A 27,855-nucleotide genomic window follows, 5' to 3' on the forward strand; every position below is an offset into this window, starting at 1 on the left:
ATGTGTACACAATGGTATCATGTGTGCACACAAACATACACAATAAAGTAATAATTTAAAAAAATAATGTGCCAGGCGTGGTGGTGCACGCCTTTAATCCCAGCATTTGTGAGGCAGAGGCAGGTGGATTGCTGTGAGTTTGAGGCCAGCCTGGTCTACAAAGTGAGTTCAGGACAGCCAAGGCTACACAGAGAAACCCTGTCTCGAACACCGCCCCCCCCACCTGCTGCAAAAAAAGTGAATACTTTCCCCAACATTTGCTGCTTTTACAGATAAAATAGACATGCTCCACTATTCCCAGAGGCCACCCAAAAGATCGTGTCCTCCCTTTTGATGGAAAAAAAGAATACAAGAGGAAAATTCTGGTGGGTTTTGGTGGTGAATGTAAGTCCTTCTGAAAAGTTATTTGACAATATAATGTCAAAACATACCATGTGTAATGCACTTGAACCAAACTATACCATATATGTAATTAAATCCAAAATTTAAAACAAGTACGTGAATCGACATTCATTTTCATCATCCATGTGGGGCTAGATTTCCAGTCTACTGCCCTGCGCATGCTAGGAGAGCACTCCTCTACTGAGCCCTGACGCTGTTCTTTTGAAAAAGGTAACTGGTTAAGAAAATTGTTGTATTAAAACAAAAGAATGTAAATCCTTACACATTTTTATGTGTGTGTATATACATATACATATACATACACACACACACACACATTAAAGCTAGTAAAAATAGACAAGAATAGACAGTAAGTCAAAGTAGGCCAGTAGACTCTTAGGAAGCCTTTGATAAACTACTACATTTAAGTGTGCTAAAAGAAAATTATACACATGGAGAATTTAGGAATAAACTAGTAATAATATATAAAAACCAATTTTAAAAAAGGCAAAGCACTTAGTAGGCAAAGGCAGGAAGACCAAAAGCTCAAGGCCAGACTGGCTACATGAAAGCCTGCCTCAGGAAAGCCAAGAGAGAGCAAGGGGCTGAGGGTTGGGTAGAGACAGTTGCCAACTGTAAGGGGGAAAGTGCTGCATAAAAAGTAACACACTTACGGCTCCAGCACGCCAGAACCAGAGGAATGAGGAGTGCTGTAAGTTCAAGGCCAGCCTAGTCTACACAGTCTCAGGTTAGCCAGGGCTATAAAGCTATACTCTTCTCAAAGAGCAAAGAAACAAACAACAATAGTAAAGTTAACAGCTGTTCATGGCATAGTCACAACAACGAAACATTAAGCATTAATATAAAAGCCCTGTGACACAGTTGTGTTAACACTTTAGGAGTGTGTGCTAGAAAAGAGCTGTAGCAGATGAGCAGGAGTAAAGACACTAAATCTTCACCTGCGATAGGTAGTCAGAGGGTGATTCCAGGAAAATCAAGCCGTCTCAACAATGCACATCACCAGTCATCAGAGAGCGGATGGCACAGATGAAAGGGGCTGCTCTAGTCTAGGGGGCAGCACCTTAAAACAGCTATTTCCAGAAGAAATAAGCCAGTTACCTGAAATCTTCCAATGTGTCCCTGTAGCTCCATTAGGGACCCTTCATTTACATCAACATCAAGTTCACTCAGCATACCTATAAAATGTGGAATACATATAAATGTAGTAGTTGTGTGCTAAGATGACAACACCATGACCTAGAGAGTGCTTCTGGCATTTTCTATACTTTACATGCATGAGCATGAAATTTTTGAGAAACGGGATCTTCCAAAGACCATAAGTATCTTTTATATTTGCAACACTAGTACAAGGGCATTCACACGCAACTATAATTTAGGTGGGCACTTTCAAAGCTAGTGTTAAAAGCTTAAGGGACTAGAGAAATGGCTCAGCAGTTAAGAGAACTGGCTGTTTTTCCAGAGGACCAGGCTTCATGTCCCAGCACCCACACGGTGGCTTACAACCATCTGTAGCTCCAGTCCGGGAAAATCTGAACCCCTCTTCTGGCCTCCTTAAGTGCCAGGCATGCAAGGGGTACAGAGACATCCATGGAGGTAAAACACCTATATACATATGCATAAGATTAAACCTCAAAAGTTTACTTACAACCATGAAAGTTAAAACTTCCTAAAATCAGAAATCAAGTACTTCATAGTAAGTAATAGAGCTTAGACTTATAAGTGAACTTTGACCCTCTTCTCTCTGACAAAGAAGAGGAGGAGGAGGAAGAAAGAGGAGAAGGAACAGCTAACTTGTGCCATAAATACTAAGGAACAGAGATGACAGAGAGGCAGGAGGATGAGTGCAGGGACAGGCGCTGTGCGTCAGCTCTCCCAGAAGCAGCATGGAGGAAGAAGATAAACTCAGAGCCCTTGCAGACCTCGTCCACGAGCAGCATGCGGGGAGTTAAGGCCTTGCAACACCTGCACTGCACTGTGGGACGTGGGTAGAGCCAAGGAGGGTGGAATGCTCTGGAGTCATTCTGTGGGGCACGGACTAATTTGGAAACTTTGACACTCCACTGAGAAGAAAGACCCCAAGTGTGCCCGGAAGCAGCAAGGCTCCAAGTTCTCTGATAGGAACTACAGCCAGCTTTATCAACTTTCCAGCTCAGAGGGCTCAATACAGAGACATCCACAGGAGGCAACGTGTCAGAGACAGTGGTCCAGGGGTTCCCTCATAGACATAGAGGTAATGTAGTTAAGTGTTTAGATCAGGAGCCATGTTGCCCGGGACTCTGTAACTGGTCTATGCTTCAGTTCCCTCACCTGTATATATGAGCACAAATTAGTTCGGCCTCCTGAGATTCATGCATAATCACATCAATTAACATGTTGGGGGAAGAAGAGCTGGGCCTGGCACAGGAACATGCATTATCACTGGTACTGAACGTGCTGAGGTGAAGAAGTCAGAGCCAGCTGTGCTACCATTTAAGATCAGTGGCAGCACCAAAGGAACCTTGAACATGAGGGGAGGCAGTGAATGCATGCTTTCCTTGAGAGAGGAGGCCTGTGGCGCAGATTTAAAGTGCCAAAAGATAAACCAAAGGAAAACTCTTGAGGGCCATGGAAAAAGACTGGAAGACGGAGTGGACATACTACAAACAACCTACAGGTGGAGAAGGGATTATAAAAGGACTCATTGATTCAGTTTTACATCTGGGCGACGACTTTAGAATTTACACATAGTACAGAAATTATACTGAAGAAAAAGAGGTGACAAAAAGTTCATTATTTCCTAAACACTTTTCTAAATCGTGGTAACCTTTGAAGCACTATTATTTCTTTATACTCTTAGAGTATTTCTAGAGTTCAGTAATTCTTATTTTTATTCAATAAGCTTTTAATCTATTAACTCATGTAAAATTCTTCTAAACTATCATGTTGAAAGGTAATGTTCTTGGGCTGGAGGGATGGCTCGGGGGTTAAGAGCACTGTCTGTTCTTCCAAAGGTCCTGAGTTCAATTCCCAGCAACCACATGGTGGCTCACAATCATCTATAGTAGTGCCCTTTTCTGGCATGCGGGCACACATGCAGGCATAACAGCGTACACGTAACAAATAAATATTTAAAAAAAAAAAAGAAAGAAAGAAAGAAAGGTAATGTTCTTGGCCTGGAGAGATGGCTCAGAGGTTAAGGGCACTGACTACTTCTCCAGAGGTCCTGAGTTCAATTCCCAGCAACTACATGGCGGCTCACAACCATCTATAGTGAGATCTGATGCCCTCTTCTGGCCTGCAGGTGTATATGGAGGCAGAGTACTGTATACATAATAAAAAATAAATAATAAATCTTTAAAAAAAAATAAGATAAAAAAAGAAAGGTCATGTTCTCATATATAACCTTTATATGCTGCTACCCTCAATTCATAAAGTGCAATGTTTGAAAAGCTATTTACCAAATACAGGTAATAAGAGTCTCACGTTTGCTAATTATCTCCTTGAACTTTTTGAATCCTTTGAGTATATGGTTTATGTAAGCGTATCACTTCAATAAAGGCAGCTAAGTATCACCAGTACCAACTTCAGATCAGTCACGTGTCAACTGTAAAGTAATAAAACCCACTCAATAAGCCTGTGCCAGTCTGTAAAGAATAAGCTGCACTCAGCACCATCAACTTACCAGGAAGTGCTGCTTTGCTTATGATTCCCGTCAGCAGGGCTAGCTCCTGCAAAGAGCCGGCGCTGACATCCTGACAGCGCAGAATCGCTTGGATGGTATCAGAATGCGAGATGAGAAACTGCAGCACCTGAGCAGCCCAAGACATGGAGGAGGAAGACAAGAAACCTGCATTACACACGTACAAACCGTTTTCTTAGCCAATAACCACATACAAAGAAGCACCAGAGAAGCAGCTGCTTTCCGAACTTACAGCCTATTTCCTCTCAAAGCAGAAGTCTACCTCACCTCAACACAACGCTCAACTACTTCAGAGTTTGCATATTAACATACAGAGTGGCGCGCAGGTGGCCATGACTTGGAAACACCGCGTAAAAACACCTACCTTACTTCTTTTGCTACTTATTTACAAGGAGTCAAGAGAATTTTGTATAAATGGATAGAAAAAGTAATTCAAGAGGCCACTGTATGGACGCCTGACTTGGGAAGCATGGCTCAGTCCTACAAAAGCGTTGTCACAGTCCCCTTCTGATGTGGTAAGAACAAAGGCGACAGAAAGGCTTCCCTCCAAACTCCTGTCTCGCTTTGGTATTCTACGGAGCCACAGGGAGGGCTCTCAGCACTTTCACAGGGGAACACCCTCAGCATCATGGGAGCACAGGCTGAGCCCAAGCAAGCAAACGCAGGACTACTAAGGAAGTGCACTCAGTTTATTTTTGTGACTATCTGTATCTTTTTTGTTGTTTCGAGACAGGGTTTCTCTGTGTAGCCGCCTCGGCTGTCCTAGACTTGCTTTGTAGAGCAGGCTGGCCTCAAACTCAGAGATCGTCTGCTCTGCCTCCTGGAGTGCTGGGATTAAGGCATGTGCCACCACACCCAGCTTCACCTTATTTTTGTAAGGTGTTGTATTAGTGTGTTTTAAATATACTTACTAACAGATCTTATTATGACACACACGCTGGTTTTCTTTCTTTGGCCCTCTCTTTTGGAGTTGTTCTGGGATCAAACCCATGCTAAAGGAAGCACTCTCCCCAAATCCCAGCCCCATTCTTTCTTGAAGAAACCCCTCTAACACAGCCACAGAAAACTGGTAATAGCAAGCCAGTGTGCAGAAGTGACAGTGCTTGCACAGCATTCCTGAGGCACTAAAGTCAATTCGCAGCACTAGCAGGGAGTGGAAGTGTGGAGTGTGTGGGGGTAAGAATGGGGCTGGGGGGCCACTTAACCTAGTAAAGAAGAAAACAAAGAAACCCCTGCGTTTAAAGAATTAGTTCAAAATCCACTCTGAGAATGAAGGAGGATGTCCCTTACACTACTGCAGTATAAATAAGGTATCACTTAAGAAACCACTGCTTTTATCTGCTGAGACAGCTGAGTGTCATGTAGGAAAAACACAAAATGACCAGAAACCAAAGCATCTCATGACAGTTGTTGAGGATTACAGATCATGATGAAATGAAAATGAAAATCATCATCATCATCATCATCATCATCTCTCATGCTTAAAGAAAACATTTTAATTCACTATTCAAATTATCTTGTGCCATCAAAAAAGATCACCTACAAATATGACACAGTCTTTCCTAGTTTTTATTTTTGGAAACAGGTTCTCATATAGTCCAAGAAAGGCCTTGAGCTGCCACACAGCCACGGAAGACCTTGAACTCTTGACATTCCTGCCTCTACCTCCTGAGTGCCTGGATAACAGACATGCCTAATTTTATGGGTTTTCTTTTTATTTTTCGAGAGAGTTACACTACATAGGCCAGGCTGACCTCCGACTTATGATCCGGTTGCCTCAGGCTCCCTAGAATTGGAATTACAAGTACGCACCACCATACTAGGCCTGTCTTTTGTATTTTCTAAAGGCCTTGTGTTGATCTGAATAGCCCCCGAAAGCTCATGTTTGAATACTCAGTCCGCAGTTGGTGGAACTGTTTGGAAAGGATTAAGAGGTGTAGTGACATTGGAGGAGGTGTGTAACTGGGGGGTGGGCACTGAAGGCTTGAAATGACACACACCATTCCCAGTGTGCACTCTCTGCCTCCTACAAGCTGTGAGCTCCCAGCTGTTCCTGCTGCCACGCCTTTGCTCTGCCATCATGGACTCTAACTCCCTGAAACTGTAAGCCCAATTAAACACTGTCTTTTTTAAGTTGCCTTGCCCGTGGTCATGTTGTTTGCCATAGCAGTAGAAAAGTAACTGACACAGGCCTATACACCCTCTCTAAACCCCTGGCTAAAATATGTCTTAAATGTCAGTTTATTCCTATCAGAGTAACTGCCTGCTTTTCTACAGGAACAAATTTCAGTCTCTTGCTTTCCATCTCAGGGTTCTATAAGTAGCTTCAATGTTCCATTAACACAGGAGTATAAAAACTGGCCAGTGTAGTCACAAGGCAGCACAAGGGGCTGGGCTCTATACTCTAACAGCAGGATGGACATGACCTTACTATGGACATGAGCTCGCTAACTACAGGATCCTGCCCCTCTAAGCGCGTTCTGCACTACCGACTCAGGCACACAGCATTCCTCTTACCTGCCCGGCTGCCTGCAAGTGCTGGGCCATACTTGACGTGAGGATGACCTGGCACAGCTGGAGGGCTGGAAGGAGAATCTGGCGGTACCGTTCCACGGGTGTTGGGATGAACACTGGGGGGTCTCTCAGACCAAACATGCTTCATTTGTTTCAATTAGCCAAGGAAAGAACAACACTGCATTTAAATATGGTCTTAACAACTGGTTGTCATTTATTTGCTGAACTATAAACACAACTGTATTTTAATTTTTAGACAAAAGAAACAAGTAGAATGCAAAAGGAAGTAAGAGGCTTCATACAGACAAGTAACTCTATGCCAGCATTTCTAAAGTATTAACTCAATTCTCTAGCACAGAGAAAATAGTAACATTCGTGTTTAAAACCTGTAATGCTGTATCAAAATAATCCCTTCCCTTCTCATGAGGCAGCAACATTCTGAGTTAAGCCTAGAAGAACTCAGATATCAATTGGCAGTGGAGTTTAAACAGTAACTAACCCACCTTGTGTATTTGTTACTGCTAGGAAGATGCACCTGCCTGATCATGCTGCCATTCTGTAGACTGAGGCAGGGAGGGGGAGGGGATCAGGCTCAGCTGGTCAAGCGCTTCATTACCTTGCAAACCTGACAACCCTATCTCAATCTGGATCCCACAATGGAAAGAGAGACTCAACTCCCAAAAGTTGTTCTCAGACCTTCACACTCACATAGTGCCTCCAAGCTACTCACAGCCCAAATAAATGAAATGAAACTAAAAAAACAAAAAACGGAACGTTCTATACCCAAAATGAATTGACATCTACTGAAATACTTGAAACTTGATAATAATTTCATTTGAATCCTTCAAATTAGTAAGCAGTGGGTAAAACACTAAAACTAGAAAAGAAAACAAAAAACTAACTCTGAAATTCTATTCAAATTGTTAGGAACAGAAATATTAGCAAAGCAATTCTTTTTCTTCCCCTTGATTTTGTTTCTTATACAATCCAGGCTATCCTTGAACTCACAGCCTCCTCCCTCAGTCTCTCAGGTGCTGGGCTTAAAGCAGGTATGCACTACCACACCTACCAACAAGGTTTGACTGTACTATTATATTTGAAAAGACCCCTACCTGAAACAAGCATCTACGGAGCTCATATACAATAGTAAGGCTGGCAAGGGAACAGTGACTAACAGAAATCTTACCCATTTGTCTCTCATACTGAGCCACCATTAGGCCCCACCTACTTTTACTCTCTGGCTAAGTTCCTTTGACTAGTAAATGACAGGGGCACGCAACACCCCAGCCCTCAGGAAAATTATCTTTGGGATTTTCATTTTCTCTTAGCAATCCTTTGCTAGGACGTTAAGCAAACTGGTTCAAATGGACACTTACCCATGAGGGTCCATCTCTGGGCGCATATCATAGACTTGACATTGTGCTAGCCTCACAATCACCCCTGATCTTAGGAGTTCTAATGCACCCTGCTGTAACTTAGCCACTCTTGTGAGAAATGCCTGCAAGGATACAAAAGGGAAAGTATCAGTGCTGAAATCATGTTCAAGAACCTCACATGAAAACAAGACACTCAACTGTATATTCCTTATTAATCACTAGTAAAGGGAAATCCTGAGCTGGCTGCAAGGACACATTATACCTCCTTTCTCTTAAGACTTTTATGAGACCTCAAAGGGGGGGGGGAGTGTGTGTGTGTGTGTGTGTGTGTGTGTGTGTGTGTGTGTGTGTGTGTGTAAAGTCCCTGAATACTGTACATTATTATTATTGTGACTAATTCAGTTGACATATAGTTTCTGTCCACAGGTCTGGTGGGTTTGCTGGGCTCAGTGTGTCTAATAGCTAGTACCATGCTTAGTGTATATTAGGTATTTAGTAAATACCTATGTGTAAATGGAGGAAGACTCTAAAGTTTACACTATCATGACATTATGCAAGAAATTCAGCCTGGGAAAATGCAACAGATCTGGAGGGAAGGAAATGACAAAAAAGACAGTGTTTAAGGTGTCGCTGCTTCCTTCCCATGAGCCCTGGCCAGCATGCTACCTTAGCAGCATCCTGAGTGAGTAGGCAGGCAGCAAGACACTACCCTCTAACCTTCTCAGAACTGTCCCAGCCCATCTGCACTCAGATGATGTATTTCTAGCACAAATCCCCAAATGTAAAACAATGACAGCTTATACAACAGAAATACTCAGGGAGCACCAGTGGCCTTGCAGTGAGCACAGCTGCCTTCTTATACACATCTGCAAGACCACAAGACCTGCTGACCCAATGTCCATAAAGCCTTACCATTTTGGATTCATAGGTATAAAGGGCTTTTAGGAGAGGAGGCTGTGGAGTCAGTAAGCTCTGTAGAGTACGGTCATCTTCCACCAAGCTATCCACAAGGACCTTCAAATAGCCACTGTTAGACAGGTACAAGAGCCACTGCTGCTGCTTGTCCACAGAGACAATCCGATCCAGGAGCGCCAGGGCCAGCATCTAAAGGAAGAAGAAATCAGTCGGTACTTCAACATGTGGATGGCGACCAAAGCACCAACAGCCATAGCCTTTACTTACGACTTTTCCTTATGAGAATGCATATAAAAAAATTTTTGGCCGGGCGTGGTGGCGCACGCCTTTAATCCCAGCACTCGGGAGGCAGAGGCAGGCGGATTGCTGTGAGTTCGAGGCCAGCCTGGTCTACAGAGCGAGTCCAGGACAGCCAAGGCTACACAGAGAAACCCTGTCTCAAAAGACCAAAAAAAAAAAAAAAAAAAAAAAAAAAAAAAAATTTTTGAGGAGTTGGAAACTGTATGTATCTAGAATCTCAATTTCTTTTTTTTTAAAGATTTATTTATTTATTATTTATACAGTATTCTGTCTGCATGTGAGCCAGCATGCCAGAAGAGGGCACCAGATCTCATTATAGATGGCTGTGAGCCACCATGTGGTTGCTGGGAATTGAACTCAGGACCTCTGGAAGAGCAGTCAGTGCTCTTAACATCTGAGCCATCTCTCCAGCCCGTCAATTTCTTAATATAAAGAAAATCTTCAGTGTCAAGTGTTAATTCTGAAGCAAAATCTACATGAAAAAGAATAGCATTTGTATTTTACACAAACCCAGAAACTACTTGTTAGAGAGGAGGAAAAACTAATTTTTTGAAAATGTACATGTGGGTCAACCAGGATGCCACAATGCTTTACTGACAAGAAAGTGTAAGCCCTGCTCCATTAGCATCACACAAAGGACAGACACTCAGTGAAGGAGTAACTGTCCCGCAGTGGACAGACCAAGCATCTATGGAGCAGGATTCCTACTGTTCCTACCTGTGTTGTCCTACCATAAACCTCAAACCTAGCAAAGGTAACTTTAACAGAAAACTCTGAATTAAGATTCTACACAATTAAACAAAATACAGAGTAATAAGACAAAAGCTACAAATCATAGCAGATGAGCAAACTCATTATAATATAGAAAATAATACGTGCACCATACAGTATAAAAGTAGATTCAGTATACACCCTCACAAATGCACAGTGCTTATTCAGCAGCAATCCTACCAGCTGATCTCACCCTTCCAATCTCATGACCGTCGCAGGCGTCCCGACAGACCACTTCCATGAGAGCGGCGCCGTAGCTCTCGATGATAGCCATGTTTTCTCGCTGTAATTTACTAAACACGTCTTCAGGGGCTGTCAGCCTTTCCCACATGGTTTTCTTAGCTACAAGGATTAGAATAGAAAAGAAGTCCAATAAAAAGCAGTTTCATTACTAATTATCTCATATCCAGCAATGACAGAAATCCATTACTGCATGTATACAAAAGACCAGATCAATGAGTCCAGACAAATGCACTTTAAGAGTATGCGTCGTCACACACGTACACTAATAACACTCACAGTGTATGGTTCTTTCAGAAGTTAAAATTAGTTATGGATTCCAAGAGAACTGGTAATTAATTTACACTTATATTTTACTACCATCTTTGAAGCTTTGGCTAAGAAGAAACAGATACAATATAGACAAAAAGTTCCCTCAAAAAAATAAAATGAGAAAGTTTTAATCTGAGGGGTTTTTTAGTTAAGATATTTATTAAAGTTTAAAATCTCATCACTTAAAACTTAAAAATATTATGCAGTGTGTGAACATATATTTCATTGAGTCACGCAAACCTTACAAAACTTATAATCAAATAAAGCAAGTTTTTCTTCAAAGCAATTTCATGATTTTCCTAACGCTGTAGCAGTGTCTGATCTAAAATCTTTTTGTGGGGGAAGAGAGGTCATTTTTTGTTTTGTTTGTTTTTCCAGGCAGGGTTTCTCTGTGTAACAGGCCTGAATGTCCTGAAACTTGCTTTGTAGATAAGGCTGGCCTCCAACTCAGAGAGATCTGCGCACGTCAGGCTCCAGAGAACTGGAATTAAAGACGTGGGCCAGCATGCACAGCACTGAACCATCTTAACCAGGCACACATCACACACTTGTGGTCACAGCACAGGACAAAGTCTGCAGCTAGCCTGGGCTATACGGAGACCCAATACACAGAGAAATAAACTGTCATCTTGATGACTACTCTAAGTGTGGCACAGACTTCCATCTAGTGGTTAAACAATACTTGACACTTTGACTAAAAGAATGTGAAAAATATTTAAGAGAAAACTGTGAGAGTTGGTGGGAGTAAGTAGTCATCATCATCGTCATTGTTTACTATTATTATTATCATTATCATCATCATCATCATCATCATCATCATCATCTTTTTTAAAAAGCTTGATTGCTCTAAAGATTCTTTTTCCCCCATCATCATCATCATCATCATCATCATCATCATCATCATCATCTTTTTTAAAAAGCTTGATTGCTCTAAAGATTCTTTTTCCCCCCTGAGAGGAGACAGGGTGTCTCTGTGTAGCCTTGGCTATCCTGGAGTCACTTTGTAGACCAAGCTGGCCTTGAACTCACAGAGATCCACCTGCCTCTGCCTCCTGCGTGCTGGGATTAAAGGTGTGTACCACCACGCCCGGCTGCTCCAAAGACTTTTTAATTATTTTTTTTCTTGACCTTAAAAATGTTTCCCACAGGGGCTGTACAGGTGGCTCAGTGGTTAAGAGCACGGGCTACTCTTCAGAGGACCTGAGTTGATTCCTACTGCAACCATACATAACATCATTTCCAAGGGATATGGCGCCTTCTTCTGGTCTCAGACACATTGTGCACAGACACACATCCAGGCAAAACCTCCAAACGCATAAAATAAAGAAAATATATATGCACACACATCAAGCAGCTCTCTACACCTACCACTGTTATCTTCTGAGGCACCAGGCATTGAATGGTCATCACCACAAAGATAGTGTAAGAGAAGGCACACTCAAAACACAGACAACCACAAGGAGAGCACAGAGAAGGCCCATCATGAGACAATGCCACCGACACGCTCTTACCAGAGTTTAGCTTAAATACTTATTACTAAAAATAAAGGGCAAAACAGTTTTAATTGAAACAAAACTAACAATGAAAATATCCATTACGAAGGTAATTTAAACATACAGTTTGGCTAAGAAGGATCAGATAGAATATAGACAAAAATCTTTCTCAAAAAAAGAAAATTAGCAAATTCCATGTCAATCTTCTAAATGTTCCAGTAAAGCAGTAATTTTGTTTGAAAGTAATTTCATGCTTAGTCCTGTAGAGCAGGATTTCAGAAATGTGCCACTGTGTTCAGCTCAGTGTTTTAAATATGTCTTCCTTTTAAATGTATATGTGTCTGTGTATGGGCGTGTGCAGGTGTCCGTGAAGGCCAGGAGAGACTGGACCCCTCAGAGCTCACATGGGTACTAGAATCCTAACTCCCATCCTCTGTAAAAATCAGCAAGTGTTCTTAACTGCTGAGCCATCTTAACTAACCCTGATTTCCTTTCAATGAAGAAGTCCTACCTTGACTTTATCCAAACCACCTTCACACACTGGTATAAAATACATATACACTACAGATGAACATCTGTACTGGTCAGACAATTTTTAGATGGCCATTAAAACAACCTATTAAAATAAAGCTGCATACTGCTTCGCTACCACAAATCTCCTTAAAACGTAGATATATATGAGATTTTTTATGCAGCATTTTGTGATAGTAAAGTATTAGAATTTTTAAGCTTATGAATAAGAAAATTGTTTAAATGTTACATCCTTACTCTAGAACAACAGCCACTTTGTAGGACACCGGTGGATGCGTACGGTGGTGTAAGAAGAGGTAGTATCCAACTCCACAGATGGTAAGTACACGGCAGCTCAACTATATAAAACTAAACATCTATCCTCAGCTTTACAGCAATCTAACTGTAGTTGTGCTGAGGCAAAAGATGGAGAAATGATTGTGAGTTCTGAAGATATCTTTTTTGTTTGTTTGTTTGTTTTTGTTTTGTTTTGTTTTTGAGACAGGGTTTCTCTGTGTAACAAAGCCCCGGCTGTCCAGGCTCACATTGTAGACCAGGCTAGCCTTGAAGTCACAAAGATCCACCTGCCTGTGCTTTCTGTGGGCTGGGATTAAAGGTGTGCGCCACCAGGCCCAGCTGAAGTTACCATCTTTAAAAACAGAAAAGACTAGAAATTAGTTTAACTTTACCGGCTTCTAATGTGTCTGGCTCATCTGGTCTCTGGGCAATCTGTAAGTAGTAAAGCAAAGAGCCGTACAGGTGAGTCCTTACACGCTGGAAGCCACCACCTAAAGACAAAGACATGCAGTCAAGTGACACCTTCCTTCTCAATCAAAGTTAGAACAAAGCAACAATGTTTAGAAAACATAGATGGAAAACCTGTCTTCAGAATAAAGTCTAATAGTTTCTTCAATATGATGTGAAGCGAAGAATCTCCAATAGAAGCAAACCCCAGCGGCCGGCGCTCTGCTGCTGGAGGCGAGGTGAGAGAACCGTCCAGCATGAAAGCATAATGCGCTTCTCCAGGGCCTGAGACCAGCGGCGGCTTCTGCTCTGTGCGGACGGCCTGGCTCAGGTGAGCGGTCAGGGTGAACACTGCGCCGGCAACCACGGGCATTAACTCCTGTGCTGCTTCATCGTCCAGTACCTTAAAGTACACAGGGGCATCAGAGTGAGATCCAGCTCGCCTGAAAACTGTTAACAAGTCTCACTGCATAAGGCTCTTCAACTACCTTAAGAATGTAAGAACTGCCTGGCAGTAGTGGTGCATGCCTTTAATTCCAGCACTTTAGGAGGCAGAGGCAGGCGGACCTCTGTGAGCCAGCCTGGTCTACAAAGGGAGTCCAGGACAGCCAAGGCTACACAGTGAAACCCTGTCTCCAACTACCACCCGCTCCTCAAAAAAAGAACTGGAAGAACTAAGGCAGGTGGGCTGACACGCACCTTTAATCCCAGCACTCCAAAGGCAGAGGCAGGCGGATCCCTGTGAGTTCAAGACCAGTCTGGTCTAGAGAGTCAGTTCTGGAACAGCCAAAGCCACAGGTGTAACCTAACTAACTCTTATCAGAATGTCATGCAGATGTTTTTTGCTGTGAAATACACATGCATAGCATCCCATGAAAGCTTGTTTTTATTCACCACTAGGATACTCAGTAGTTCTGAGACAGGACCTACCTATGTCTAACTGGATGACTCTGAAACATTCTAGCTCATAGCTCTTACTGTACAGAGTAAATCTTTCTCAAGGAAACTTTTCACATCAGTATTATAAACTCTACTTTGTTTCTGATCTAAAATTAAAAAAAAAAAAGGATAGCATATTTGCTTAAAGGCAAATGTATATACCTAAGCCATATATTCACACATTAAAGTAACTTAGGAAGGAAATCACCTTATCATGCACATCTTGTAAAATGTCACGAATAATCAGCTGTCGATCTTCGGCCTGAATGAGCTCCTGAGGACAAGCTGTCAATATGATTTCTACCAGCTGCCTCCAGGACTCCAGCGCATGCCACTTTGCATGAAGACACTGCAGCAACTTGTTTCTTCCTACAACATACTGAAGAATGGTGCTGATTTCCTAAAGCCATAAATATTGAGACAGGTTAATACTCGGGGCAATAATACATATTTTATTAAACAATTTCCCATTTTTAACCGTCAGCTATTCAGGATCCAGGCATGGTGGTGCACACCTTTAATCCCAGCACTTTAGGAGGCAGAGGCAGAGGCAAGCAGATCTCTGTGAGTTTGAGGCCAGCCTGGTCTACAAAGCAGTCCAGGACAGCCAGGGCTACACAGAGAAACTCTTATCTCAAAAAACAAAAACAAACAAACAAACAAACAAACAAAATAGTCAGCTATTCAGAAAACACTTAAATTACATTTATTTACTTTATTGTGCAACTTTTTAAAATACCCCCAAAATTATGAAACCACAAAACATTCTACGAAAGTTTAATTTAATTTAATGTGTGCGCATCATAGGAAATGCATAGGGATCAGCAGACAACTTCCATGAGTCATTTCTTGTGGTTCTGAAGATCAAACTCCAGTTGTCTGGCTTGACAGCACTGAGCCACCTCTCTAGCCCTCCATGAACACTTAATAAACAAGTACTTTATCAACTGCATATGCCTTTTAAGCAAGCAACTTAAGTAGCACAAACAGCTGAAAGTGTCAGACTACCGCAGAGCTTACCTCCATCAGCAGGGGCCTCTGTCCTATAGCTGCCATACCCTGAAGAGCATTGACTTCAGCTACAAGAACCCTATGAAGAAGCTAAGTAATTAGTGAAAAAGAGAAAAACAGTATCATCAGATGCTGGTAGAATAATACATAGCAATTACTACAACTCACCCTACTGGAACAGTCCCGGAATCTCTGCACACAATGTAATAATCGCATGGTCCAGCTTGTACACACAAACATTGGCCACCCCTCTCCCTATGGGCTCAGGGGCAGTAACTGAATGCCAGGTGCCTTAAGATCCTCATTTTACTGAGAATGTTAACATTTACCTGGAGGAGAACTAAACAGTGAAAAACATTCCATAGTCCTAGCTGGGTAGGAAATTTTCTAAAGGAAGTTGATGGGAAAGCTTTTTAAAGAAAGTAGGGAGTATTTATTGAGTTTTATTTCTTCGATGTAGACAAAACAGCCCATATATATACACACATACATATGTATGTTACTGAACACACACACACAGAGGTTCATTTTTCTGACAGCTACACGTATAAACCACTGTTACTGCAGGCTCTTTAAGTAGCCCTCACCTTGACATTGCAGATCGTCTGCCCCTGTAAATTCTTGTGCTCACAGTTGGCAATGACTTGCTCAATCTGAGCACGGTCAAAAAAATCCAGCTGCAAAGGCTCAGGAATCTCCTGACTGAAGTCAATAGAGTCAAGAATACTCAGAATTTTTCGACGTACTAGAAACAAGAAGTAAATAGGCTGTATTTGAGGCATCAAAGAGAAGAATAACCACCTTACTTAGCTCATTAGCGTGCCCTGCTCTGAAACCAGAGGCCCTGCTGAAATCTAAAGCTGACTTATTTCTGATACAGCCACTCATTCAGATCCCTCTCTCTCTCTCTCTCTCTCTCTCTCTCTCTCTTTGTTTCATAAACCTTTAACTATTGACAATAAATAATCCTTTATGTAGCTTTTCTATGTAAGCCCAGAATCTACAGATACCAGTAAGTTACCCTGCCATTTTAAGCAGTGTCATGTCTATAACATACTACAATTCCAAGGGTGTCACCTTTTGTGGCAGTGTCAAAATGGAGGAACCCAGAGACGGACCTATTTTCATCTTCTATTCCTCCTTCACCATCTGTTGGAGCACCAAGAGCAATAGGTCAGAAAAAGAAAAGCAGTTTTAAAATTGCATTTACTTGGAGATGGCAAACATAAAGCATTTTGTTTCTGGGTCAAAGAGCCTTTTGTAAATGGACAATTAAGATGAAAGAATGGCAAGGACGCACCAGCAGTGTTCATCTAACTCTCTCCATCCCGATGGGCCCTATTCATAACGTGGCAGAGGATAATTATAATTTCAAAGCTGGCAAGACCTCATCATACTAAGGAGATGATTAAAAAGAAGCTTATGTTTAATATGCATGTGTAACACACGTATATTGAAAGGGCTCTGCTGCCTCAGTGTCATAAGCTTCACTGTTTTGTATGTGACTATACTGCAAATGCATTAAGAGGAAAATAAAATGATATCAGCAGACAATTTTGGGTTTTATTTGTTTGCTTTGAATTGCAAGTCTTTTGTTTTTTGAAACAGGACCTCTCTACATAGTCCTGGCTTTCCTGGAACTCACTATATAGATCAGTCTGGCCTCAAACTCACAGATCACCTGCCCCTGCCTCCCAAGTGTTAGAACTTAGAGTGTATGCCACCATACCCGGCCAAAGGACAATTTTAAATTTTGTGTGGGTTTTTTTTTTTTTGCATATACATTCATATTATTACACGTAAGTAGAGAAACTACATATAGCGAAAACATCAGGGATCGTATGAACGTTACAGTCAAGGTATTTGTTAGTTGCATTTGGCATCCTTGTAGACAACATCTTTCCTATCTTCGTGAGTCTAAAATTCTGAATGAGAATCAGTATCTATTATACCTCATCTCTTCCAACTCAAAACCTCTATCTAGACCTAAAACACCTTAACCCCTACACAGCTAAGGTTAATTGTAAGACTAAACTATCTGGTCTTCAACCTCATCAGAGACTTGAGAAGGAATGAAACTTAGTTGCTTAGTTTAAGGATAAACACACTAAGGCTGGGAAGAACCGGTTTTGTTAAGTCTCATCCTAAGCGTGAGGCGCCCTCCTCGGTGCTCACCCGAGTACGGCTTCACTGGCATGTCGTCCAGTAAGAGGTGCAGGAGCCTCTGTGTGTGTGAGCGCTGTCGATTCAGGGAGGTCACTCTGAGCTCTATAGAGGCGGTCTTCATAAGCCACGACATCTGGTTCAGCATAGCGATTTCATATTCTAGAAGTTAAACAAATACAGGTCATGTCCCATACTTCTAACACAGGGTCAGAAATTCTATAAATCATTAGATACTTCCTCATGAAATGAAGTCAGTAATTCTGCATCATAGTAACTTCATATTCAGAACATAAAATCATGAAAAAGACAGATACCAGGAAAAAGCAGTTATGAAGGATGAAGAGAACAATAACATTTTTATTAGTGCAGTTGTGGTTCCTGCCTTTAATCCCAGCAGTCAGGTAACAAAGGATGTCTGCGAATTCCAGGCCAGCCAGAGATACACAATGAGACACTGTCTCAAAAGAAAAACACTTATTGCCAGAGTAATATCACAAAGATCTTATAAGCCTGCCACAATTTAATGTCAATGTCACTTTGTATTTTGTTTTAAAAGTAATTTTCAAATACATAACAATTTATTAAAAACATAACTTTTACTCCATAAAATACATACTTAAGCTTGCATTATAACATTTTATGACATATGATAAGATAGTTGGTAGAGCTCCTGCCTTGGCATATAATTAGGGCTATAAATCACATATATAAAAGAAATTTAAAAGGGTTGGGGAGACGGCTCCGTGGTTAAGAGACGTTCCCACTCATGCAGAGGACCACAGTTTAATCCCCAGCAGCTATGACAACGTTCCATGGGATCTGCTGTTCTCTTCCCAGGCTCCTTGCAGGTACATGGTGCATATAAACACACATACACAAAATCTAAAAATAAATCTTTCAAAAAAGTAGTTTTCAAATTCTGTGTTATTGTTTTAAGATAGTCTTGCACTATGACCAAGTGCAAGTCTCAAACACAGTCCCCCTGCCTCAGGCTCCCAAGTGCTCATCTGGATTACAGGCAATGCACAACCATTCCTGGCTCAGTATTATTTTGATGCTTGGTGGGTCCTATGTTTTGACGTCCTAAATGATGACAACATAAACATTAATATTAACAATCTCAGTCTGCCCTGGTTGGTCTTTTTGCCAACTTGACCCAGGCTAGAGTTATTTGAGAAGGAACCTCAATTGAGGACCTGCTTCCATAAAAGCAGGCTGTAGACAAGCATGTGAGGCATTTTCTTAATTAGAGACTGATGTGGGAGGGCCCAGCCTATTGTGGGTGATACCACCCCTGAGCTCCTGGTCCTACATGTGTATAAAAGCAGGTGAGCAAGCCACAGGGAGCCAGACAGTCTTCAGCACTTTGTGAGGTTTCTGCTTGGGCTCCTGCTTCCAAACGCTTACCTGGGGCTTCTGCCCTGATTTGCCTCAGAAATGGAGTATGATCTGAGGCTAATAAGATAAAACAAACCCTTTATTCCCCAAGATATTTTTGGTCATAGTATTTATCACAACAACAGACACCCTAAGACAGGCCAAGCTAAGTCAATTCTTACAATACATATATCACAAGCTAGACAATGACTATTCTTTTGTAGTACTTGTGTATAAAATTTTAAAGTTTCTCTAATGTTGTTATATAAACAAAATGTCTTTATTTCAAAACTTTGATGGCGTAAGGTAAGTTTCAGGCCTATATTGTGGTGCTGGTTATGGGTCCAGCTACTCAGGAGGTTAAGGCAGTGGAAAATGATCTGAGCTCACGTATTCAAGACATCCTTGGTTTGGCCATAACATAAATCCCAAAAGCTGTCAAAAGTTAAGTAAAGGCTGTGAAGTGGCTCATCATATACGGGTACTTGTACCAAGCCTGACTGCCTGACACTGATCCCTGCGGCCCACATGGTAAAGGGAGAGATCCAACACTTCAAAGTTGTCTTTCAACCTCTAAGGCAGGCAGTTATGCAAAGCATAATAATAAACAGTAAGTTCTACTATATGTGTAAGAGAGTAACACAAGCAAGCATAGGAAAAAGTTTGTAAATAGTTAACCAAAAAGAAAATAAAGAGCCAGACGTAGTGGCGTGTGCCTTTAACTCCAACACTTAGGCAGGGGCGGGTTGATCTCTGAGCTTGAAACCACCTGGGCTACAGAACAAGTTAGGACAGCCAGGGCTACACAGAGAAACACTGACAAAAGAAAAGGGGGGAGGGGAGGAGAAAGGAGCAAGCAAGCAAACAAAAAATAAATAAATGAATAAAATAAAGAGGCTGGGGAGCCTTAGTAGACTAAGCATACATATACATGGTACACAGATATACATATAGGAAAAACAGAAACATTTAAAAATACATAGTTTTCTTTTTATTTAAAAGAAAAACAATCTTGATAAAACTTAAATTAGGCAAGAACAGTTCTTAGTTATGTCAATAAACTAGATTTATAATTTCCTCAAAAATTACTTTTCAAAGTTTTATTTCAAGACAATTAGATTAGTTTCAAATATATATGACACTAACATAAACCAGAAATTTCTCTGAGTAACTTTCACAAACAGACAAGATAAGATGTCTTTGAAGTAAAAGTGCCTGCACACAAACAAGCCTGATGGCCCGAGTTCAATCCTTAGAAGTGGAAGGAGAGAGCAGACTCCACAAAGCTGTTTTCTGGCCTCTGCGTGTGTACTGTGGCATGTGCATACCCTCACATATATAACATAACACACACACACACACACACACACACACACACTAATTTCAGAGACTCTCCTTACCCTCTAAGACAACCTTTAGAACCAAATTCCCTCATTCAAATTCTGCTTGTGTCATTTTACACTAAAAGTAAAAACAAATTACAAAGGCATCCAAAGTAACAGCAGCAATGTAACAAATGCGATGAGAAAGCCCACAATACCTGCAGCCCTGAAATGTGCATAAACAAAGCCAAGTAATACCAATGTATACACTGGTTACACAATTTAACCAATTCTAAGCCGTAAACACAAAACCCAAGATGTTCCAGACCCCAATATAAAGTGCCCACACAATACCACTAATGTACGAGCTACATCCGACCTCACATGACAGGTTGCAGGCAAAATGAAGGCACACTAAAAACATAGGGCAAAGTTAACTTGAGGCTATCCCTGTAAGGTTTACGGACACAAATGAACTTCATGTTTAGAACTGAGTACAATCCTCAAAACACCTCAAATGTAAGAAATACTCCAAAATCAAAAGGGATTGGAGGGGGCATATTGATATATGCCTGTAATCCCATCAGAGGCAGAGTACCTTCAAGTCCAATCCCAGATCCACAGAAAGATACTATCAATCAAATATTCAAATTCTGAAACAAAGGCTTCTCAATCTGTAATAAAGCAATCTGATGCCTTACCTTTGTTTGAGAAAGGTAGATGTTGCAACTGGGAAAACAAGAAATCCTGGCTGGTTCTTAAATACCTCATGGTAGGACCAGATGTATCTGAGCATGCACATAACTGATATATCACCTAATGAAAGAAAAGAAAATCAGTTATTTTTGTAGTGGTTAAAATAACAAAATAGTCCAGGTGGTAGTGCATGCTTGTAATCCCAGCACTCAGAGAGGCAGAGGCAGGCAGATCTCTGTGGGTTCCAGAGTTGAGTCCAGACAGCCAAGGCTACACAGAGAAACCCTGTCCCGAAAAAAAACAAATCAAACCAAACCAACCAAACAAAAAAGATAACAAAATATGAGTGTAAAAATTAAGATGCATCAAAAAATTTAAGATGTATCAATAACCCAAGCAAGTGAATAATCACATATATCAAATAAATACAAGCTTAGATTTTTTTTTCTTCTTTTTTTTGGTTTGGTTTTTCAAGGCAGGGTTTCTCTTGTAGTCCTGGAGGTCTTAGACTCACTTTGTTGCCCAGGCTAGCCTCAAATTCACAGAGATCTGCCTGCCTCTATCTCCCAAGCACTAGGATTAAAGGTGTGTGCCCAAGTAGCTTAGATTTTTAAAAAAGAATTATTTATTTATTTATATGAGTCCTCTATCTATATAATGTACACCTGTCTGCTAAGAGAGAGCACCAGATTCTGTCATAGATGGTTGTGAGACACCATGTGGGCTGGGAATTGAATTCAGGACCTCTGCAGGAGCAGCCAGAGCTCTTAGTGGGTGAGCCACCCCCCCCAGCCCCATAAACTGAGGTTTGTATATCCAGGTCCTCGGTGTACCATCTCAAAACACGCTGAAGCATGGCTCAAAGGACTGACATTGCCAGACATGGCCTATAATTCCAGAACTAAGGAGGCTGACACAGGCTAATAATGAGCTCAAGGCCAGCCTAGGTTACATAGCAAGACCCTGCAATCAATATAAAATTAAGTTTTATATGACAGGACTAAATCTTGAACTTACTTATTTATAGAGTATTCTGCCTGCATGTGTGCCTACAGGCCAGAAGAGGGCACTAGATCTCATTGTAGATGGCTGTGAGCCACCATGTGGTTATTGGGAATTGAACTCAAGACGTTTGGAAGTGCTCTTAACCTCTGAGCCATCTCCCCAGCCCCTAAACATTATGTATTAATACATACATAAAATTAATTAAGTTTTAGTATTTTAGTTAGTAGTAGTATTACATGGTAGTCACTTCTGAAAAATCACAATTATTTTATCTCAACTTCAAAAGAATACTAAAACTTAGTAGAATTCAAACAATCACTATAAAAAAACCACAAAGATTTGCAAATTTCACTATGTTACAAATACAAAGTCTAAATACAACTTTAACAAAAACAGTAAATATGAGGGGGAGCATTTATATCAAACAAAGAAAATCTGAATAGATCTAACAAACATAGAAAGATCTCCATTATGCACATAACTATCATAAATATATAAATAGACAAAATGGCACAGATGTGAAAATCACTCATCATAAACCAAGAATGCATCTGTTCTCAGTAGGAAACAATAATTACGCCAGCTGTGGTGGCTGAGTCCCCACAGTGCCAGCTTTTTTGAAAGCTGGAGAAGACAGACAGCTTGAGCCTACAAGTCTGAAATCTAGTCTGGACAAATATGTCTCCTAAAAATATGTTTAAAAAAAAAAAACTAGTGGTGTGGGTGTACACCTTTGATCTTAGCACTCAAGAGGCAGAGGCAGAAGCAGCCAGATCCCTCTTGAGTTTGAGTCAGCCTGGTCTACAGAGTGAGTTCTAGGACAGCCAGGGCTACACAGAGAAACTCTGTCTCGAAAAACCCAAACCAAAAAAAAAAAGACCAGGCACAATTCCCTATGTGGCAGCATGGCCATATGCTAAAATTGATCATAACCCTTAAACCAACGCTCAAACTCTTCTGTGCAGTGAAGTTCCTGCCACCTGACTTGTTCAACACAAATAAGGCCTCATGCTTCCTTCATCTTCAAACTCTCGTACTGCACTCAACATTCCTTCTCAAGGTCTGGCCAGAGTCATATGTATGTATCATTTTGTTATTTTAATCTTTTAATTTTGCTTAAATCAGACCAAGGGCTGGAGAGATGGTTTATTATGTAAAAGCACCTGTTACCAAGCCTGACAGCTTGAGTTCAATCACCAGCACTTAATAGGGTAAAAGGAAAAACTGACTCCCAATTGTCCTCTGACCCCCACCCTAGTTGATATGCATGTAATTCTAAAGAAACAGGACTAAGCAGAGTTTGAAGTGTTATTATTTAGTTCTAAAGCCCAAGAAAGCTGTGAAGTCAATTGCCTTCAGAGAAACTATTTGTTAGTAAGCTCACATAGCCCTGATTACAGTGCAAGTGCCACTGAGCTGAACACCAATGGAGCATCAGTGCATATCATGTAAGATCCTTTTAACGGAAATGCACATATAAAAGGTCATGGGTTGGGACTGGGGAATTGCAGGAATCTGAACTTTCACTAGTAGGCAATCCAGGAATTGTCAGCCGTTGTCAGCCGCTCAGTATTCATTGACCTTATAAAAACATGCCACAGTGAGTGAGAAATAACTGCAACTCCTGGCCCACAAATAAATTATTGCTTATTTTTTGTTGTTTACTTGTTAGTTTTGTGTGTGTGTGCATGCTCACATGTGCATGTGTGTGGGGATGAGTGCCAAGTAGAGGCCAGAGGACAACTTTGTGCCGCTGGTTGCCTCCTTCCACCATGGGTTCTGAGACAGAACTCAACTGTCAGGTTTGCTGGGAAGTGCTTTTACCTCCCGAGCTATCTTGCTGGCCTTAGAAATATATTCTTAAGAAAAACACAAAACAACAGTGAAAAGGACAGTGAATAGAAAAGTGCAAATGTAAATTACACTTTGACAGCACAGAAAATGTTTCCAAAGGGGACTACAGAAATTAGTATAAGAGGGTTAAAAGGGACACAAAAACATTTGTGTACTGAATACAATTACATAAATATGCACACATAAATAGAGAACACAAAATAAAAAGTGAACATTTCTGCTGCAGATTGATGCCTGTCTCCAGACAGCTTTGGTACTCCCTTGCTATCCAGTAAGCCAGACTCCTTAAACAAGCACAAATCAGTTATGCAGTTAGACAGCACCCTCACCTTTTCTCCTTGCCTTGACCTTGGCCTCATTCAGCCCCACCTACCCTCGCCTAGATGACAAGCTTTCCAATTGCTTCTGCATATATAGCAGATTCTGTAACATGAGCTTCAACATACCTCGATCGCTCATTAAGGAAGATTTAATTCAGATTCAAAGAAGTGTGAATGTTTAGAAAACCGAAGGACAAAAGTGAATATTGAAAATCACTAGATAAACATGAGAATAACACAAATGTCTCCATTACACCAAGAGAAAAATCCTACTGTTTAAGCCATGAAATGTGAATCACAGCGCTTTTACATTATGAATTATAAAGTCCAGTTCTTAAAATACATGTGAAATGAGTAAGACATAAGCATGGGAACGTTCTCAGGCAAATCAGCACTCCCATCAGAGCCCTGCCATCCCCATGGCTGCAGGACTTCTTTCTTTACATGCTTCGTCAAAGGTGCTGCTTGTCCTGTCACTCTACGCCTCAGCAATCCATTTCAGACAGAAAACAGCAGAAGAGAGACACAGCATCCCCAAGCTAGCTCAGCCTGCCCAGGGACACCAGGGATCTTTTGACCCAAGCCCATTCTATGCCCGCAAAGATCTACTTTAAATACAGCACCACTGGTAAAATCCATCAAAACACCTAATCGTACTCATTTTTGTGAGGATTTTTGGATCTACAGGATTTGGGTGTTCATGCCTCATGGATTTTATCCGTACATAAAGACTGGAGGAACTACTAAAGGAGCATGTCTATGCTGCTGCGCTCCCATCCGTGACGCAGCGGCTCACTGTGCCCAGCTCCTCAAGGCGTATGTATCTACTGCATACCTGGTAGCACAGCTCAGCCAGCTGAGGATGCTCCTGCACAGCCACAGGGCCAGCTCTCTCTTCCGTCCCTTTCTCCAGGATGTTGAGGATGGCATGCAGGCACGTCCGAGGGCAGCCTAACACCCCTACATGAAACCAAAAGGAAACAGGGCTTCTGTATCACAAACCCAAGACTTCCTTTACCAAAGTCTAATTTTAGAAATACATGCTCAACGGTGAACATGATTTCAAATACTGATACAGAGAAGTGGCAAATCTCAATCCATTAAATCTGTTTAAATAGCTTTGATCCTCAATTCTAACCCACAATACCCTTCACATGTCTTTTTTTCTAAGTGTACCCAGTACTCAAAAAAATGACCACTTATACCAACAACCATGTAAGAATAGATGCCCATGTGTGGTACAAGCTATACCTGGGTCTTGTAGATTTGTGGTACTGATGGGTTTCTTCAACTCAAAGCCCAACAGGTAAAGAGCAAGATTGGGTGGATTGCGTTCTAGAGATGTGATGAGAAGATTCAAGATGTGGATTCTCGTTTCGTGACGGATTTCAGCTAACTTCTTTTCAGAATCTGAGCCTAAATACAGAATTCAAAAAAACAAAATCATAAATCAATGAAAGGAAAGCATGTCAAGTTTTAAAGTAGCATGTACTTGAAGCCCCACATCTACTTAATTCTTGATTGACCATTTCACTGCTTTGACTTAAACAATCTTAAAATTCTTCTTTATTTGTTCTAGCAAATTTTCAATCTCCCTTACATCAGCACTAGACAATTAAGAATTTCAAGATTTTCCTCTTTAAGCCATATATGTACATAAAGTAAGCAGAGCCATACCGTCTTCTACACGTACAAATTCTTCTGTGTCTTCACTATCCAAGCACTCTACAAATCCAGCCATCAGCTTCTGGCTCACACTCTGACGTCATAAAGACAAAACTGATAAGTTAACAACAACTTTCTACACATTAGAGAATAAACGATACACACAATGCATCTACAAACATTGAAAACAAAAATCTGCTCCAAGTACGTAGATTTCAGGCTTGTTTGGTTTTGAATTTTATGTGCATGGGTATTTTGCCTAGATGAATGTCTGAGCACCAAGACCAGAAGGCTCTAGAGCCCCTGGAACTGGAGTTACAGATAGTTGTGAACCACTATTGTGGGACCTGACACTTAAACCCAGGTCTTTTGGAAGAGCAGTCAGTGCATTTAATCACAAATCTCAATCAGCTCCCACCCCCCAGATTTTGGTTGTTTTTAATTAAAAGAAAACTTATTATTGAGATTACTACACATAAGCTCATTATAGAAACAATTACAGCAGCAGGCACCGTGGCATGCAGAACTCTCTAAGACTCGCCTGGGCAGTCTTTCACCCAGACCAACCAAGTTACATAACGAGACCCGGCCTTGAAAAAAAAAAGGAAAGAAAGAAAGAGAAGGGACGAAGGGAAAGAGAAAAGAAACCTGGCAGGAAGTAATATGCTCCAATCAGTAATAATACTGTACTAAGTTTAAAGTTCAGCAGTGACTCACATCTGTAACCCATCACTCAAGAGGGAGAGGACATAGGAAAACCCTTAGGTTCTAAGGCAGACTGGACCACACAGCCAGACCCATTCTCAAAAAAGAAAAGCCAGAATACACAAGCCACGCCTGCATCTCTCAGTAGCCCTCAGCCTTGGTGGTGCCTTCACTCCAAGAGCACTTGTAAGATGTGAGGTCACTTTGATTTGTTACTAGAGCTCACTGCTGACAGTGGCAGCAAACCCAGTCTCACAGTATAAACGGTGTCATGGTATAAAAACCGTGGCAATGACGATCTGGGGGCTGATGAGATGACTAAGTGAGTTGAGGGAACCTGCTACTGAGCATAATGAACTACGTGGTAAATGATGAAACTGACTCCTCTAAGTTGTCCTCTGACCTCCAAACCCACTTGTACATGCATATTCACCCCCTCCCCCGATCCAAAGTAACAAAATGGCTCCTGTTTTAAAACCCTGCTGAGGATGATCCAGTAAAGGCCTCGATTTTAGTTAATCACAGCTTCCTATAAACACTAAATTTTTATAGATCACAAGGGCACTTATGCAGCTGTGGCTATGCACTGAGGAGAGCAGATCAGCTATAAAGCAGAATCCACCAACGGGATCGGGAGGGAGACCTCTTAAGCACAGCTTGAACCAGCCAAGGCAACAAAACACCATTTCAAAAGAGAAAGAGAAACAAAAACTATTAGGAACAGAAGAAAAGGGAGCCAAGCATGGTGGCGCACACCTTTAATGCCAGCACTTGGGAGGTAGAGGCAGGCAGATCACTGTTGAGCTTGAGGCCAGCCTGGTCTACAAAGTAAGTCCAGGACAGCCAAGGCTACACAGAGAAACCCTCGATTGAAAAAACAAGACAAAACAGAAGAAAAAGGAGCATTTGAGGCAGTATATACACAGGCTTATAGTGTCAACTACTCCAAAAGTGGAGGCAGGAGGATCCCGGGAGCAACATGCTCTCAGGAATAAGAAAAAATGACTTGTAAATTACATTCACTAATACCCAACACAAAGGGAATTAGCTTAGCAAGCAGATATTTGACTACAAACTCAATCACTTCATATGCTCAAAGTAACAGCCATTTTGTAGGCTACATAGTCACATCTGGAGTGTAAATACTACACAGAGCACACTGCAGAGGGGACTATGCCATGAAAAATATTAACCTCAAAGACAAATCAAAGTCAAGTGCATGGCTAGTTCTCACCTATCCCTTACAAATACACTTACTTATAGAGAATCATTCTACCAACAAAAATACAGTTGATCCAGACAGCGTGACTGCCAGAGAGCACCAACAATACTACCAGTTACCTGGTCATGTGTGAAATCGCCAACCAGTTTGATCTGAATGTTGGAATTGCAAGAGATACAGCAGAGGATCTTCGCACTTTCAAATGCCAACTCAGGATTACTGTTCCCATGATACAGATACCTTCAGAATAAAACATTGAAGGGCAATGTAATCAAACCTGGCTTCTCACTGTTCTCAATAAAGATAATTTAGGGGCT

The 27,855-nt window shown here is 41.3% G+C and overlaps 1 protein-coding gene across 5 annotated transcripts in view; it reads right to left on the reverse strand.

Moving 5' to 3' along the window:
- NUP205 (nucleoporin 205) overlaps positions 1–27,855 on the reverse strand; it is a 68,373-nt gene that overhangs the window by 6,578 nt on the left and 33,940 nt on the right. For all 5 annotated transcript variants that reach the window (XM_084787622.1, XM_084787623.1, XM_084787625.1 and 2 more), the window contains exons 19-36: positions 27,658–27,778; positions 25,624–25,705; positions 25,198–25,362; positions 24,782–24,906; positions 20,773–20,887; positions 17,382–17,531; positions 16,284–16,355; positions 15,794–15,951; positions 15,216–15,296; positions 14,404–14,595; positions 13,392–13,659; positions 13,202–13,300; positions 10,151–10,299; positions 8,884–9,075; positions 7,972–8,093; positions 6,599–6,737; positions 4,064–4,190; positions 1,501–1,577 (exon numbers count right to left, since the gene is read on the reverse strand). In XM_084787622.1, coding sequence (XP_084643748.1) covers positions 1,501–1,577; positions 4,064–4,190; positions 6,599–6,737; positions 7,972–8,093; positions 8,884–9,075; positions 10,151–10,299; positions 13,202–13,300; positions 13,392–13,659; positions 14,404–14,595; positions 15,216–15,296; positions 15,794–15,951; positions 16,284–16,355; positions 17,382–17,531; positions 20,773–20,887; positions 24,782–24,906; positions 25,198–25,362; positions 25,624–25,705; positions 27,658–27,778 — 2,434 coding nt within the window. The remainder of the gene's footprint in view (positions 1–1,500; positions 1,578–4,063; positions 4,191–6,598; positions 6,738–7,971; positions 8,094–8,883; positions 9,076–10,150; positions 10,300–13,201; positions 13,301–13,391; positions 13,660–14,403; positions 14,596–15,215; positions 15,297–15,793; positions 15,952–16,283; positions 16,356–17,381; positions 17,532–20,772; positions 20,888–24,781; positions 24,907–25,197; positions 25,363–25,623; positions 25,706–27,657; positions 27,779–27,855) is intronic.

This window comes from Acomys minous (genome assembly GCF_964271855.1).
Source record: "Acomys minous genome assembly, chromosome: 6".
NCBI classification, from domain to species: Eukaryota; Metazoa; Chordata; class Mammalia; order Rodentia; family Muridae; genus Acomys; species Acomys minous.